At 48.5% G+C, this 16,947-nt stretch overlaps 1 protein-coding gene across 4 annotated transcripts; it reads left to right on the top strand.

Annotated features, from left to right (window-relative positions):
* Positions 1 to 721: 721 nt before the first annotated feature.
* Positions 722 to 5,242, top strand: LOC311209637 (prolactin-releasing peptide receptor-like). Of its 4 annotated transcripts, XM_084287103.1 has the most exons (4): positions 724 to 932; positions 1,065 to 1,181; positions 1,289 to 1,422; positions 1,996 to 5,242. In XM_084287103.1, the coding sequence occupies exon 4, from the start codon at positions 2,063 to 2,065 to the stop codon at positions 3,152 to 3,154; it is 1,092 nt and encodes a 363-aa protein (XP_084143229.1). In that variant the 5' UTR covers positions 724 to 932; positions 1,065 to 1,181; positions 1,289 to 1,422; positions 1,996 to 2,062; the 3' UTR covers positions 3,155 to 5,242. The 4 variants fall into 4 exon arrangements, with proteins under 4 accessions (XP_084143230.1, XP_084143229.1, XP_084143228.1 ...); XM_084287104.1 differs by lacking the exon at positions 1,065 to 1,181 and having other exon boundaries at positions 722 to 932; positions 2,028 to 5,242; XM_084287102.1 differs by lacking the exon at positions 1,065 to 1,181 and having other exon boundaries at positions 725 to 932.
* Positions 5,243 to 16,947: the final 11,705 nt, after the last annotated feature.

The raw sequence follows: 16,947 nt of genomic DNA, 5'->3' as shown, positions 1-16,947 counted from the left end.
CATGGATGCCTTCACCCCAGGGCTGGGACATCCTTTCTCCATGGTTGGGTGCCTATTACCCCAACTGTGATTACCCCACAGCTGTTCTTGCCCCATATCTGGGCCATATTCAGTCCTTGGCCCCTCCTGCCCCATGACTGGGCTATCTTTACCCCATGGTTGGGTGTCCACTGACCCATGGCTGGGCCACCCTCACTCCATAGCTGCCATCACCCCACATCACCCCATGGCTGCTCTCGCCCTATGACTAGGTCATTTTTACCTCTTGATTTGGTGTTCATCATCCCACAGCTGTCCTTGCCCCATGGCAGGGCCATACTCATCCCATACTTCGGTGTCCATAAACCCACAATTAGATGTCCATAAACCCATGACCGGGTGCCCATAATCCCACACTTAGCTGCCCACCACCCCATGGCAACACCGCCCCCACCTCACCCTGCCCTCACCCCACAGCTGGGTGCCCATCACCCCACACCAGGACCCCCTCACCCCACAGCTGGGTGCCCACCCCTACCCCACAGCCCTCCTCGCCCCCCTCCCTCCCTCCCTCCCTCCCTCCCTCTCCCCCAGCCGGGGGTCCGTCGGGGAGCTCCGAGTGGTCCCTGTGCCCACCCACCCCATTCCCCCCTTCCCATGGGACCGACCCCCTCTCCCCACAGCCCAGGGGGGTGAGCAGACCATCCCCATGGTACCAGGAATACCCACCCCGCGGGTGGGAACGCCGTGCTCCTCCCCGGCTTTTAATCCCGCTGCTCCGGCACTGCATCGCCACGAAAATAAGGGGCGAGATCGGGGATGGCAGCGGACGGAGGGCTTGCAGTAGACATCAGCCCCTGAACGAAACCCTCTGCCCCATCCTGGCTGGGACAACTGGGGAACAGTGGGGTCCCAGAGGGGCTCCCCGTGCCTGCCCAGGCAGATTGCGGGCGGTAAGTGAGCTCCGGAGCAGGGATCGAGAGCGGACTCGACTCCCACCTCCTTAAGGGACCAAAAAGAATATTTTATTCTTTCAATCGATCATCAGGTTTGCTTCTACTTTCTATCCAGATTTTGTTTTCCAGGGCAGGGTGTGCAGACCCAGCGCTGAACGGCTTGCAGTGTGAAGTAGCAAACTGTAATACCTCTCAGTAAACTCTGATTGGTTATTTAATTAATACCATTTCCACCATCCACAAGGGGTAAGGAGATTTTTTCAGGTCCTGGTGAGGGGAACAGAAAGGTAAATTTGACAGCGTGGGGTTCTGGGGGTTAATTCTGCATTTTCCTGCACTTTCTGCTATAATAGATTTGCCTCCCCCCGCACTGTACTGCCGTCAGGAGTTTTTTGGGGCTGCCGGGGACAGCAGCCACGCGCTCCATCCCGCCGCCGTCGCTGCAAGGAGAAAGCAACCCGGGGAAGGAGACGACAAAGTGCCACAGGTAATTAGCCAAAGTGATGGGGAAAGGGTGAGAGGGAGGACTGAGCACAGGGGTGGAGTGAGCAGGATGCTGCGAGACGTCTCAGCCAGAGCAGCGACGGGAAGGTGATGGGGGAAATATACAATTTTCCTGGGGGAAATACCCAAGGGGACGAGATAAGGGGATGAGGGAGAGGTGGGGAGGAGATAAGGGGATGGGGGAGAGGTGGGAGACACCCCTCCTGTTGAGCGGGGTGGCTGGAGGCTGGCAGGTGAATCACTAAGAGCAAGAAGAAATGCGGGAGCACCTCTTTTTCCCCACTGCATGTCAGCACAGCTCCGGGCTACTTTCCATGCAGCATCCCCAGCCGCTGCCCCCAGGCTGGCTGCTCCCTGCAGAAGCACAGCCGCTGTTTAACCTCTTCCTAGCCAAGTTCCCATTTTCCCCACACCAAAGCTTGGATTTGTCTGCCCCTGTTCACTCTCTAAAAAAAACAACACTGCTAGAGAGGGCTGGAAAAGAGGATCTAGACCTTGGGGACAGACCTTGGTTCTTCTGGGTATAAGAACCTCAGCACTTTTCTTTTCTGTTCAGGGCTAATTTTCTGGTCTCTGCCCGACTCCAAGGCAGGGAGGAGAAGCAGAGCTGGTCCCACCTCAGCATGGCTCACAGCCAGCTCCCGAATGACTCCTGGCAGAACGGCTCAGCCCCTCTCTTCACTGGCCTTGACCTCCTCCTGGAGCTCAAACCACTCTTCATCCCACTCTACGCCACCCTGGTGGCCGTGGCATGCACAGGGAACCTCTTCCTCATCCTCCTCATCGCTCTCACCAAGAAGCTGCACTGCACCACCAATTTCCTGATAGGGAACTTGGCCGCAGCTGACTTCATCATGTGCCTGGCCTGCGTCCCGCTGACCGTCTCCTACGCCTTCGAGGTGCGGGGCTGGCTCTTTGGGATGTTCATGTGTTACTTCGTCACCTTGATGCAGGCCGCCACCGTCTTTGTCTCGGTGCTGTCCCTCACCGCCATCGCTGTCGACCGGTACGTTGTTGTGGCGTACCCCATCCGCCGGAGGATCAGCCGCAAGTCCTGCATCTGCATCGTGGCCTGCATCTGGTTGCTCTCCATCATGGCCTCTGTCCCCACCTCCCTGCACACCCAGTACTTGGATCTCAACACCATTGGCCATGACATGATCATCTGTGAAGAGTTTTGGAAGCATGAGGAGAGGGAGAGGCTGCTGTACTCGTGCTTGATGCTTCTCCTGTCCTACATGCTCCCACTGTTGGCCGTGTCAGTCTCCTTCTGTGCCATTACGTACCACCTGCGGAGGAGGAACATCCCGGGTGCTGCCTACCCCTGCCAAGACAAATGGACCAAAACCAAGCAGAAAACCTTCCGCGTGCTCACCGTCTCGGTGGTGTGCTTCGCGATCTGCTGGCTGCCCCTCCAGGTGGTGAACTTCATCAGAGACATCGACGAGGAGTTCACCATCTTGGACAAGAGGTACGTGAACGTCATCCAGGTGTCGTGCCACTTGATCGCCATGAGCTCTGCCTGCTACAACCCCTTCATCTACGCCTCCCTCCATGACAAGTTCCGCTTCCACCTCAGCAGCTACTTCTACCGCAAGAAGAAGAGCTCCAGCATCGTGTCCTGCAAGGCCTCGCGATTCAACACCTGCTCCACACTGGCAGATGCTCCAGCTGGGGTCTCGGATAAGATAGCTTTGCAGACCAGGTTCTCTTAGCTGAAGTTCCCCAAAAGACTTGCTCTCAGATCTGGCGTACACTTTGCTTTAGGCTGGACATAGGAGCTGGTTGTGGTGGTTTGTTGCTGTTCCCAGAAGGTCTCTTGTGCCTGGCAAGGAGCAAGCACAAGGCAAGCAGCAGATGGGATGGGTGTCTTCAAGGAGCAGCTTCTCTGAGCAGCTCAAGGATGTTTTCTTCTTGGCAGCAAAGCAAAATGGTGCAACAACAACCACCACAGCCATGCAAAGGTGGAGCAGTCCTTAGCAGGACTTGCCTGCTAGCCCTTGTGCAGACACACAGGACCTCGGGTAGGTGTTTCCATCAGGCACAGCTAGAGAGAGGCAAGTGTCAATGAAACAGTGGTTGCTTGCCTGTTGGAACAGAATAATGTACGTATATCCAGGTGAATGACTGGACACATAACCAGTCTGATATAGTGCTCTAAGCCTCAGTTTTCAGAAATGCCTACGCATCAACACATCCAGAGTCTGCCTCAATGTTTGCCATTGCTCCATGTGCCAAGGAGAAGTGCTGGGTTGTGCAGTGCAGTTGGGTATGGGATCTATACCCTGTATCTCCAATCACAGCTGGCTATAGTAGGTCGCTGGTGTTGTATCCAGCACAAAGACCTCTCCTCATGGTGTATTCAGGGGTGGATCAGCTTCTCAGCAAGGTGTTGGGTGCATTTAATACACGTTGGGTGCATTTAAACAAGTCTTTGGGCTGTACATCTTCATTTTGCGGGATAAAAATTGTTCCTAAGCAACAGATAGCATTTTCTGCCTCTGGAGGAGCACCAGCTCTCGCAGGTAGCAGTTAAATAGCTGTGCATTTTTTTTTCCTTTTGTTTAAATTGCAGTCCATTGGTGAAAGGACAATATACAGCCAGAAACACGCATTCTTCTGTCAGCGAGGATATGGGTACATGTGGCTACCTGTAGCAGATGGCTTGTTTTGAATGGGGGGAAGACTTCCATAATGTACTTGTCCTTCTGAAGGAGTCATCTGTGTAACCTCACTTGGAGGTCCCCATTTCTCAAGTCATCAGTGTGCAGCCAAACAAGGCAGATGTAGCCGGGGCACATCAGTAAGCTTCAGGCAGTTCTTCATAGACAGGTAGGGCTCAAGGGAATGGGCTGGTTGGTGAGTACAATGTCAGTTTGTGTGCTTGCTGGGGAAGAAGTTTTTATCCCTGCTCAGAGTAGTTTAAGACCGTGTAAATCCATGTTCATGTTCCTTGGGTGGTGGTGCGAATCCTGGTGATGGGCTGCTGTAACACAGAAACTGCTGGATAAAGGGCAGGCTGGACTCTTCTTGGCGTCTCCAGATGCTTGGCACATCTGTGGTCCACCTGCCAGTGCTGTGCAAGCAGCACAGCAAGAAGGCAGCATCTCTTTGTTGGCCAGCTCAGCTTTAACCTCTTGATTTCTCATGAAGAATCATTTGGAGACATCAGCCCAAGGGCACCAGCCACACACAGTCACAGAATTGGGCTAGTTAGAAGGGACCTCAAAGCCCATCCAGTTTCAGCCCCCTGCCATGGCAGGGATGCCACCCACTAGATCAGATTGCCCAGGGTCTTGTCCAACCTGGCCTTGCACACCTCCAGGGATGCTCACCATGAGTGCTGAGTTTCAGGGTCACAACTGCTGCAGACCACCTAAGGCAATGCCTTTGTGCCACCAACCACTGCTGTTCTCCATGGGGCCAAGCCACGGATCTCCCACTGCTCTTCATGGCCAGGGATAGGACTTCAAAGCCCCCAGGTGACAGGTCCTCACCTCTGGATGAAAGCTCTCCGTAGCCTTGGCCATCACTCCTTCAGTGCAAACAAAGTTGGCAGACCCCAACAATTTTGGGGAACCACGTGCTGTTGGCTCGCCTTCCTGCTGCAACATTTATGGTCCTAATGGCCATCCCAGCACATCAACGTGTGTTCAGCTGGCTGAGATGAGGACCCACCAAACGCAATGCCACTCAGCCCGTTTGCTTCTCGCAGCTTTCCTGTGGCTACGTGCTCAGGAGCAGAGGCCAGAACTGCTCGTGCTGGAGGAGCAAAGCAGAGCAAGCCAGGAGCACTGCTTGTCCCTTCCTCTAATAAAGGCTTAAAAAGCTCAGGCTGTGTGTTTGTATTGATTTAAATCCCCCCAAAATAAGGCCTGCAGTTGCTCTCCTTGAGCGCATCTTGATCACATTGCAGGAAACCAATCAATCTGGACATGTTTTTCTCTGCCTCCATCACTGGCTGCTGCTCGGGGGTCAGCTGGTGATCAGGACCAGAGCACTGAGGCTGCCTGAGGTTTTGGGAAAGCTCTGCCAAGAAACAGCTCTGTATTTAATTTATTTTTTACTTATTTTTTATTTTTTAACATTTTTTTTTCATTTACAAGGTAATGACTCACGATGTGTTTTTGCTCACTTTGATTTCTCACCACAGCACCACAAATATCCCATACCCACCTGAAATTTTGCGATAGAAAATAATTGGTCTCACAGGCAAGGGTAGCCTCTGAGCCACTTCCCTTCATGCCGGGAGAAGTCCCAGCATTACAAGAAAAGGCACAAACCCCCCAAGTCTCCAGGCATATCCTCATGTAATAAACTTGCCAATCAGGGACTTAAAAATCAAACTGGTACTGGGATGAGAATGTCAGCAGGCAGCACAAAACCTAGCAAAGAAAAGGGTAATGAAGTTTAAAAGCTAGCTTTTATGCTGGTACATGTAAGGTGGATGTTTTCAGGGCTGAACTATGGGGGTTTCCTATTCAACAGGTCCAACTCCAGACAGCTCCCCTGGAGCCAGCATTGCTTTTAAGTCTCCTATGCTCAGTAGCACCAAGAAGGGCTCTGAGCTTCTAAGGGCAGTGAGATGGGTACGGAGATTTTTCTCTATTTGGCTTTTTGGTGGAGACCTGGGGAAGGCACTAAAACAGCCTGGAGTTACTGAAAGCATTTAAGAATCCTGCAGTTTTGGTGGAAAAAAGGGTGTCGCTGGTAACTCTGCACTAAATTGGGCCAGTGCACTAAGTCCTGCTTGCCCACGTGTTGCTGAAGAGCACGTGGTGCTCACAGAGGCACTGTGCTTGAAATGAGCACTTCTACTTTTAATTAACTCAGGAAAAAAAATGGTATGCAAAAGTGATGAAGTCACCCCTTCCATCACACGGCGCTCGTGTTTCCCAGCTGGGTGCGAATCGTGCTGCTGAGCACAGGCTCAGAGGAAGCCTTGGACAGGGGTGAATCAGGTGGGACTCAGCAAAGTGCTCACAAGTCAATGTTTTTCACAATAATCACATTTCCTCCCTGGGCTTTTGACTCACTCAAACTGCTTGGCTGCTCTGATTTCAGCTGTGTGGGTTGTGTTTCCTTGGGAGAGGAGAAGCACACAGCCAGGAGGAGGACGGACAGACAGACGGATTATCTGCTGGGCTCATGTTCTCTGGGAGCACTGCTTTGCTCACCTGAGCTCTTAGTGATGCTGCCATCACACTTTCTCTACCAGGCACAGAGCTGCCTATGAATCAACAGCAAAACAAAACAAAACAGAACAAAACAAAACAAAACAAAAAAAAACAAAGGCCAACTCCACGAGCGCTCAGGATGCTAGATAGTTTTTTCTAGATTATTTAAAGTGCTGCTTGTTCCAGTTGTACTTGGTAGCCAACATCAAACGGCACAAATAGAAATGCAAATGGGCCTTTTCATCTTGGATTTTCTGACTCCTTTGCAGCAAAGCCCATCACAAGCAGGCACGCGCTGCTCCGTGCGGCTGTGTTCCTCCGTGGTAAAGATTGCTTTGTTCTGCCAGGCAGCTTGAAAAAAAAAAAAAAAGACTCAGAGCCTGGAAGGAATAAAAATAACACACCAATCCTTAAAAAATGTGAAAAAGTAAATAATAAATAAATTAAAAAAAAAACAAACGCCATAGTGCTACTGCAAAGGAGAGCTAAAACAGACAGGGATGTGTCACTCCCACCTTGTAACTGATGCTAACACCAGGATATCGTGGGGCTTGCATGTGGTTTGGGTTTGAAATAGCCAAAGTATCCAATACAATAGAGACCTGTCTTCATTAGGAGGAATTTTTTTGTGTGTGCCAGCTGGATGTCCCCAGGAGGGAGAGAAAGGAAAATGGACTCCACCTGGCCTGGCTGCAGCCGCCATCCCCGCTCTCTGCTTTGGCTCGCAGAGCTGCCGCAAGGAGGAAGTTTTCCCCGTGCTAAATACCGCGCGGAAATCCCCAAATCCCCGTTTCACTTACGAGTTGAGCTAAACCTTTTGGTGACCTTTCCGCCTCATTACGTGCCGTGAGAACCGGCAGGGAGGATTTTCTCCCCTATGTGCCCAGCCCAGGCTCTGCGCATCCCTGCCGTCCAGTTCTCTGGATACCAAGCTCCTGCTAGCAAAACCCAGGCATGCCTGCTGCCAGAGGAATTTTATTTTTCTCCTTTCAAGACAAACAGATAAAGAAGAGGCTGTTTTAATCAAGCTGGGGGAGAGTTTTGGGTCCCACTGGAGCTGTAGGACCTGCCCCTAAAGTCACTACATGTTCCCCAAGTCAAAGCCACCTTGGGGTGTATAAGGCTGGACCATCTGTTCCTTGACGGATGCCTACCTGGTCTTGCTGCTGCATGTGTGTCCTGGTTTCAGTTAGCACAGAATTAATTTTCTTCCTAGTAGCTGGTGGAATGCTGTGTTTTGGCTTAAAATGAGAAGAGTGCTGATAACACCCCGATGCTTTAATTGTTGCAGAGCAGTGCTTATACTAAGCCAAGGACATCTCAGCCTTTGCTCTGTCCTGCCAACGGGCAGGCTGGGGGGTGCAGTAAGAGCTGGGAGGGGACAGACCCAGGACAGGTGACCCAAACTAGCCAAAGGGGTATTCCATACCATCTGACGTCATGCTAAACAATATATAGGGGTGGCTAGCCGGGGGGAGGGGGCCGGACTGCTCGGGGTTAGGCTGGGCATCGGTCAGCGGGTGGTGAGCAATTGCATTGTGCATCACTTGTTTGTACATACTATTATTACTTTCGTATTATCCCCATTGTATCATCATTATTATTATTATTGTTATTATTTTTGTTATTTTTTTTTCCTGTCTTATTAAACTGTCTTTATCTCAACTCACGGGCTTCACTTTCCATTTCTCTCCCCCGTCCCAGAGAGGGAGGGGGGAGGGTGAGCGAACGGCTGCGTGGTGTTTAGCTGCCGGTCGGGTTAAACCACGACAATGTGTTTCAAGGCAGGAAGAAGCTTTTCTGGACTTTATACAGATTTTTCCCCCCATGGGATGAAGCAGTCTGGAGAACATTATCAGTGCTTGGTATTGAACAGCATTCAGGGCTTTATGAGCAAGGCTCTCCTCTTGCTTAGTCTCACAGCAAATAAGAGCCACAAAAGCAAAATCTTTTTGACCTTTGGCTAAAGATGCAGAGAACACGAACTAAAGAGTCTGAGCATATGCAACGTAAAGTCTTAAATAAGCAATTCACTCCAGCATCAGCCCTTATTTCCTGATCTTATTGCCCTGTAAAGCTGTAGGGATTTCTCCCTCTTAACTCTTAGCCAGCTGGACAGAAATGGAGCTGGTCTTGCAGTGGGAAAAAACCTGCAAAATCCCAGGAGGAGGGTGTTAAGGGAGCAGAAGGATTTCCTACAGTGATGGGTTTGTGCGAGTGGGGAAAAACGCTCTGGGGCCACGTGCGGGTCTATGACACAGGCTTACTCTGCTCAAGGTCTCACTGAAGATTTGGGGGTTAAAAAAACCTCTTGTGGTCCACGGGTACCTACTGTGATGTGAAGCTCACCTCTGCACCCATGGTGTCCCCTGAAGGGGTGCCAGTCCATCTCCACATGCTCAAGAGTACTGAAGAATCAATTTTTTTGTGTCTTTTGGAGACCATACAAGGCTTGCTGTTCTATGCACCATTCACCATCATACTCAGGGGATGAGGATGTGGCCTGAGATGCAAACCCATTTCTTACCAAAGGATGCTAAGAAATTAAGGTCAATTCCTTTCAAATTCTATACATGAAAACAAAACAAAACAAACAAACAAACAAAAAAGCACACTTTTTGGCCAAGACAAGGCAAATAAAACAAAGGTCCTTTTTACTTATTTTCACCAACTGATGAAAATCCATGCAGATGCTAAGCCAAATCAAGCCTCTTCCAAAATCAAGGTTGCATTAGAGGCATTTACTAAATGGACAGAGTTGGCAGATTCTCTGTTTTATAGCTATAAACAGACAAAATTTAGGTCTGTACCTATTTCCAAGTCTTGAAAATTGTGCAAATGGGGGCAGGATCTTAACCCCTCTCCCTCTGCCCCCCCCAGATTCATCTGCATTTCCTACTATTTTGTCCAACTTAGCTTTAATTGACCTAAAAGGATGGCATTTTTACTACTTGCCTTCGGCTGTTAGTCCTCCCTCAAACCAATAGCACCATAGGAAATCAGAAGCTGTTATCCACTGTCGATTTTTTCTTTCTTAATTTCCTCTCATCACAAGCTCTATTAGCTCACCCTTAATTAAAACCCCCTGAATTGCCCTAATTAACTCCTCTGGTCTATCTCTCTCTCCTTTTATTTTTTTTTTTTTTTTCTCAGCTGGGTCTCAGAGGCACTAACGGGCAGCTTTGAAAGAGGATCCCCACCATCCATAGTGGTGGCCCAAGGCAGGGTTTTTTCTGTGATTTCTTCCTCTCTCTCCTTTTCAGCCTCTTTTATATATTCCTATAATCTTAAATAACTCATGCCTCCAAGACCAATAAAAAAAATAAGTTCTGGGAAGCTGATCTACAAAGAATACAAGGTTTCCTTGTCCATATTTTCGTGCGTGACTAGAATTTGTCATTCTCAAATGCCAGGAGAACAAATCCCCACCACCGTGTTTCCCCCCTTGAGTTGTTTTGCTCATCTCCCCAAATTACGTGCAGGAAATGGGAAAATACTGTTTTGCAAGTGTGAGCTAAAACCCGAGTGTCTTCTGAGAATAAATTCAGAACCGCTCCACAAATTCAGGAACCACAGTCTCTGATTCAAAGAAACTGGATATATAAAGAAGAACACAATTTGTTCACTCAATGAAAGTAAATTAGACAAATCAGTGATAAAATATGTTTGAAGGCTGACTCTGTGGAGCTTTCCTCAACAGGATCCTCTTAGCTTGTTCTACCAGGAACTGGCAGCTATAAACAGGGCAACTTTGTTGAATCATCTTCCATTATTAAGTCTTTTGTTGAATATTTTGCTTAAGCATATTTGCTCCTCACAAACTCTCTTGTCACCTAAAATATGGTTGATAACCCAGTGATCTTGCCAGCTTAGCATTGCTTTTGGTTTCAACTGCAACTCACAAATAGCCTTGTGACTGCCTGTTGCCATAAGCTAAAGAGATACTAAACTACCCAAAATCTAGACAAAGTTTTTATTTATTATTATTATTATTTTATTTTTTATTTTTATTAGTATGAAAGTCTTGAATGTAGGGTATGACCTCCAGGATGAAGATTCATCATCAGCCATCGGCAACTATTCTCCTGGTGCTTGAATGTTTTATTAGATGATATGTTAAAACTGATAAAGACACCTGGGTTGGGGTTTTTGCACATTACAGTTGTCCAATCAGTTTTTGGCTACACATATCTGAGCTACAATTAATTTCCAGCTCTGAGATTAATCCTTTTTTAACTGTCAAGATGAGATACAAGATGATCTGCTTTTCAGCCGAGGAAAATATTTTTGATTTATGAAATTGTTTCCTGTTAACCCCAAGACATTTCAATGCTGGCAACGTGGGACCTCCAACAAATGTTCCTTGGACTGAAACCCTCACAGTCCTTCCCAGCATATTACAGATAGGTATTTAGAGACCTGATTATCCTCTTCTCTGGTGAGAGTTGGCAGTTTACAGTGCTCCCATCTGCTGGAATACATCCCAGGCATGTCTGAGACCACTTGTTTTGAGTTGTCGGTGACTTGGAAACTGGTAATACCGTGTTTATGTGGATTGCCATGTGCCTTTGCTCATGTGATCCTCCTTAAATTGATTATAATCAGTGATTTTGATACTCCAGGCGCGTGGCTTTAGCCTGCCTATTTTGAGCTGGCCTGTTCTTGTGCCCTGCGCCTGCCCTGCAACATCCTTCTATCCCTGGTGGCATGGTGGCTCCTTCCACCACCATCAGGATGCTGATGCTTCCCAGACCGAGTGGTTTGAGGGCACCTCCAAGGACCACCATCACAAAACACAAGCCTTTTCCTCCAGTGCAGCCCCCAGCACCACCTCTGGGCAGGGCTGTCTCCATATCCAGCAGGGAAAAGCAACCACACACCCTCTGCAGCCTCCCCAAGCCCACCATTTCTCAGCTCTTTTAGCTTTGGGCTGTTAGGAAAGATCCAAAACTTTCTTAAATCAAAGGATACCACCACCAAGTTCTTATCAGAGATCTCCAAAAGGGAAAATACTAGGGACAAATCAACAGAGGGATTTAACAACAAGGGCCCAGGTCATTCAGCCTCAGTCTGTTTAGATATCTATAGCTTTAAGAGAAATATAATATTTATTTGTTCTTTATAAAGCACTTGAAAGATTATCATTTGAAAGAGCTTACATACATGCAAGGTACTACTGCCATTATTTGATTACCATTCAGTTTTCTCCTGCAGCAGCAAATGATGAAATCCTTCATTCTTCCTTTCAGAATAAATTGAGACGTAGCATTAGTTATAAATGTACATGAAGGATTGCTGATATTTTTTTACATGTGTACTGAATCGCCTCTTGGAAATTTCCTCCTTTGTCTTTCAATCAGGCACAGCAAACAAAATTAGCCTGGTAATTTTCCACTAGTTTTACCTTGCTGTGTTTGTTCTGCCTTGATGTCATCAGTGATGAGAGCAATTGCAGCTGACAGCCATTAAAAGAGAACCCCCTCTGCTGAACTGGGGTCGTGGAAGAACTTGGCTGGAAAATGCTTAGGAAATGTTCATTTGTTTTCTTATTATTGTTTCCTGGTTAGTTAGGAATAACATTACAAATCCAGCCTGGGATCCCTTCATTTCTGATTTCCTTGGCAGGTCTTGCAAAACAGCTCTCATGTTTCAAACCACTTGGTTGTGCACGGAAACTTCATCGGCTGTACAAATTGTGCCCATCTTTCTTTGTAAGTCTTGGTCTCAGCTAACAAGGTAACTTTGCAACACATACATACAGGCTTATTTTCATGTCTTCTGGGTAAAACAAACAAAGAACAACAGTTACTGCAGCTCAGTAATGATTTTTTCCCCTTGTAGATAAGCTGTTCTTGTCCCATTCACCTTCCAGAGGGGCCTCTTTATTCACAAACCCACTCAAACGTTTTGAAATCCAAAAGGATTGTTAAACAGCAGCAGAAGGGAAATTCATGTAGACCTATCAGGAGGGAATGAGAGAGCTCTTGTCCACAGGCGGTTATAGATAACATAGAAATTAAGAAATGAGGGAACAAGTCTGGAGAGCAGAGGGGGGAATTTGGACATTTTGGAGCCCAGGTTTTAATATCACTCCTCTTCCCATGGAGTTTGGTTCAAAACCAGTGTCTGCAGGAGAGTGTTAGCAACCAGACTGAGATAAGGATATGCTGATCCCTCTCCTTCCTGCCCAAGCTTTCTTCTCTGATGTCTGTTTGTTTAGCTGTTGTCCCATATTAAAGAATTATTGTAGTTACGAGCTCCAGCTTGGCTTTCTTATTAGCCATGAGCAACAAGTGCTGCAGAAATAGCTCCTGTGCAAAGGTTCCCCTGAGGAGGCCCAGAGATTGTGGCCAGAATTCCCCGGCTGCGTGCCAGGCAGCAAATTTACACTCTTCTTAATGTCATGCTCTTTGGAAATGCTCTTCTCAGTGGCCGCTATTTACCTTTGGCCATTTTCTGTTACTGCAGTGGGGGAACGGCACGGTGGCCAGGTGGGAAAAGGCCAGAAGACACAAAGTAGGGCTGTAACACTCCCCTGAACACCAAAACAGCTAGGTGATGGGGCAGCTGAAGCAGGGTATGAGTGTTTTGGGGTGATGGAGGTGCCCTACTGTTGTTCCTTGGTGGCTGGTGCTTTCCTGGGGCTCAGCAGAAATAAATGGAGAATTCTGATGATCGAAACAACCAAATGGTTCAGCTTGAAGGAGAAGCAATCCGTGATGGAGGAGTGGGAGGGGAAGCGGGAGTGCTGACAAGATGACCCCTTGCTTTTGCCTCTCTTACACCAATTTCAGAAAATAAAAATAAACCCATCTCTGCTACATTAAGCTATTACAGAGATGGGAATTGCTGCAAAATGATCAGACAATAGAGGTGAAGAGGCTCCACAAGAGCCTTGTCCCAGACATGGGCAGACCAGGCTTTGTTCTGGCACAAACCATCGTCCAGGTTAGCATGGTGCTGTCACACCCCAGGGGTTTGCTGCCTTTTGTGGCCCCTGGGAATACCTGAGGCAAGCAATTACTACAGAAATGAATATGAATGGCTTCTTTCTAAAAATGGATCACCTGTGCATGCTGTTTATGCGAGGATGCGCGTGGTTGACCCTAATTAGCAGTGGTCTGGTCCCAGCCACTTGCTGGTGTCCCCCAGGACTGAGCAGGTTCAACAGTGGGTCTTCCTCCTGCTTTTTTGGGAGGCACATATAGTTTCGGCAGGCCTCACTAGTGCCTATGTCTTGATTTTGGGATAGTATCCACTTTGGGACAGCAACAGGGCCATGGAGAGCCCCAAGGTGTCCACAGATGGCAGAGGTCCAGGAAAGGGTCCATCTTGGCAATGAGGACTTCTTGCTGGGGCTCCACCAATGAAGAGGGCTGTTCCCTCATCATTTGGGATTGAAAGAATCATTTTGCTCTGCCAGAAAGAAACATTTGAGGCCTTGCACGCCTTCATCCTGACCAAGGGAGGTCACAGCCCCAGGTCCTGCCTACATGCCACCGGCAGCACCAGCCAGGATGCTCGCTCCTCGGGCATGGGCTTCTTGGAGACCTTTTTCCCTGTCTAGCAGAGGTAAAGAGGAAGGGTCATATATAAATGATAACGCTTGGCTTCCCTTTACAGTCTTCGGTTGACAGGGTCCTAAGCAAGAGGCTCAGGCAGTGAAAGTGCCAGAGTTCCCAGCAGATCACCCCTAAAGGAGCCAGCTGGCCCCATTTCTGCTTAGCTGACATCATCAGCCAAATTGGTGTTGAGCTCTTTCAGGCTGTCAAGCTCCTCTTCCAGCAATTTGCTCCCTGCTGGAGCCTGTGGGACTTGGCAGACCTGAGTGCTCCCACTTCTACAGAAATAAGAAGTCACTTAGCCTGCGGGAGAAAAATAAATAAATAAATAAATAAAATAAATGAGTCATTCATTTTGGTGCAGGATGCTGGCCGGGTCAGGCTGCACGCAGGCTGCCTTCTGCACCAGCAGCCTGGGGAATGCTGCCGGGCAGGAGGCTGGACCCTAAAAGGCACACAGCTGGGCTGGCATCTCCCACCCGTCTGGGCTGTCCCCTCCAGGCAACCCTCTTGGGTTATTAAGAAGCATTTAAGCAGATGTTGTTGAGCTGCAGAGCAGGGATACAGAAGGATAAGCCATCTCAGCCAGCACTACATCAGCAATTTTCCTCCTTTTCACTGTCACTGGGCTGCTCAGGGTCACTTTTCCTTTGGGGACCACTGAGCTAGGCGTTCCTGAAATGCATGTTAAATAACAAGCACAGTCCAGCTCCCCATCCCCACAGTCATTGCTGGATTACAAGAAACAACTTTTGCAGGCCAAGCGATGTGCCTAGCAAACTGCTGCTAACACATCTCCCTTCCCTATCTCAAACTTCATCTTTTCCCATCTATTATTATCGGTGATGTATTTTCAGCATCTTGCATTGACAGGGTGAGCTATGAGAAGGCCACACTGCTTCTGAAGTCCTGATGAATGAAACCATCACAACAGCTCCCACCAGTACCGAATGTCCCAGAAAAGCTGCAGAAGAAATTGGGAGTTTAAGGCTGGGGAAGAAAGGGGACCTAGACAAGCTGGTACAGGCAACACATGGTGTAGTTCATCGATGACCAGATACAAGCACATACAAACCTCAACAACAAGCTCTTTCTGCTTTTCTAACCCATGGAGACCTCCAAGCGATGGTAAGAAATCAGGTGCACCAAATCCAGCATCACCCAGGGTGGTCAATGAGCCCAGTCTTAATCAAGAAGTAAGACCTGGATTTAGTAATCTTCTATCAAAAACTGCAGAAAGAAACATGGCTATCACCTTTTGTGTTTCCATGTGATTTGTACTGTTCAACAGACAAAAAGGCTTCACGCTGAAGCCTTAACATTTTCAAGAGCTGGAATAAGTATTTTATCCCTCACTGGTGTAATAGCAGGCTAATGGCTCTGCTGCAGAGAAAAGAGAGCTGCCAGGGCTCAGCTGAAGGGATATGAGCATTTCGAGGAGCTCAGGAGGAGCTCAGGAAGAGAAGGTCCAGCCACCTCCAGAACAAGCTGGACAGAGAGGGCAGATTTGACCAAATCACCACTCAGCTCCAAAAAGCAGAGGTCTGAACAAAGGTTCACTCCAGGACAGCCAAATGGTGACAGGCAAAAAGGCCAAGTCTAAAAATTTGCACTACAAGACCAAATACAGGCTTAAAATATGGCGATGGCTTTGTAAAACGTCTTTTTCTGAGCAAGGACAGCTGTGTGTCCTTGTGCTCCAGATAACTGATGGAAGGAGCAGAGGATGGAGTTGGCTGCTGACTGGTAGTGCTTGGGTGAAGCCTGGTGGGAGGTGGGGAAGCCCAGAAAGGAGGAGCTTTGGCCAAAGGGCTGCTGTAGGAAGCAGGCAGAGGGCAATTGCCCTAATGAGGAACAGAAAGATGGACTTTAAATACTTCATAGAAGCTGCTATTTCCTCAGATTTCTTCCTGCAAGACTGAGCTGCATGGCCAGGGCTGGGAAGATGGTGTGCAGGGCCCTGAGGTGTGAAGCCACTGGAGAAAAAAAAGTGTGGCCAAAGCATCCACCAGAGAAAGGGGAAGGAGGAGGGCTTTTTTCCCTCCTGGCTCACCCCATGGGTCTGAAACCAATCTGAGGCAGGCAAAAAAAATCTCCCATTTCTCCTCATTTGGAAGTCAAACAGATAACGGGGCAGAGCAGCAGGGAGAGGTTTTCACTTTAACCACATCACCTTCTGCTATCTTCTGCCCAGAGGACCTAACGCAAACCATTGGCAAGTCTATTTTTGGCAGGGGGTAACTACCCTGAAAGCACAGGCTGCAACAACCGCACACGGCTGGGTGGCCGAGAGGCAAGAATGCAGAGCCCTGCTCATTAAGCGCTGCTATTTACATTTATCACTAAGAGATTTTGCATTGTGCTCCGAGGACCGAGCAAAACAAGCAGTTATTATGTGCTCCTTATTTCATTATTTGTGAACTATCGCGGCTGAGTCACTCTTGCTGTGGTGTTTGCCATGGCCCCTGTGGAGCCAGTGGCTGGGTGAAAACTGCTGGGGCATCCTCAGACCCGAGCTAGTGCCGTGGTTTCACTGCTCATGCTGCTATCAGAAGGATTTTTAGCATCGTGAGGGTATTCCTCACTGCGTGAGCATCAGTGCTTCCAGCTTGTTGGGTGGCCCAATCCATCTCCAGTCCCGCTGGGTATTTTGGAAAGCTCCCAGTCAGAGCTGCTCTTACCCACACTTTCTTTCAAAACCATCCTTTCAAGCAGCAGGTCCCTTTTAAAGCTGTTCCTCCAGTACAATTCCCACTACATTAGCAGGTT

Source organism: Netta rufina (genome assembly GCF_964035555.1).
Source record: "Netta rufina genome assembly, chromosome: 5".
In the NCBI taxonomy this organism is placed as follows: domain Eukaryota; kingdom Metazoa; phylum Chordata; class Aves; order Anseriformes; family Anatidae; genus Netta; species Netta rufina.
Note: the sequence above shows the minus strand (reverse complement) of the source record. Positions and strands in the feature narration are given on the sequence as shown.

Bases quoted from the DNA above. Each gene is read 5' to 3' on its own strand.
- LOC311209637 (XM_084287104.1), top strand. From the start codon at position 2,063: ATGGCTCACAGCCAGCTCCCGAATGACTCCTGGCAGAACGGCTCAGCC.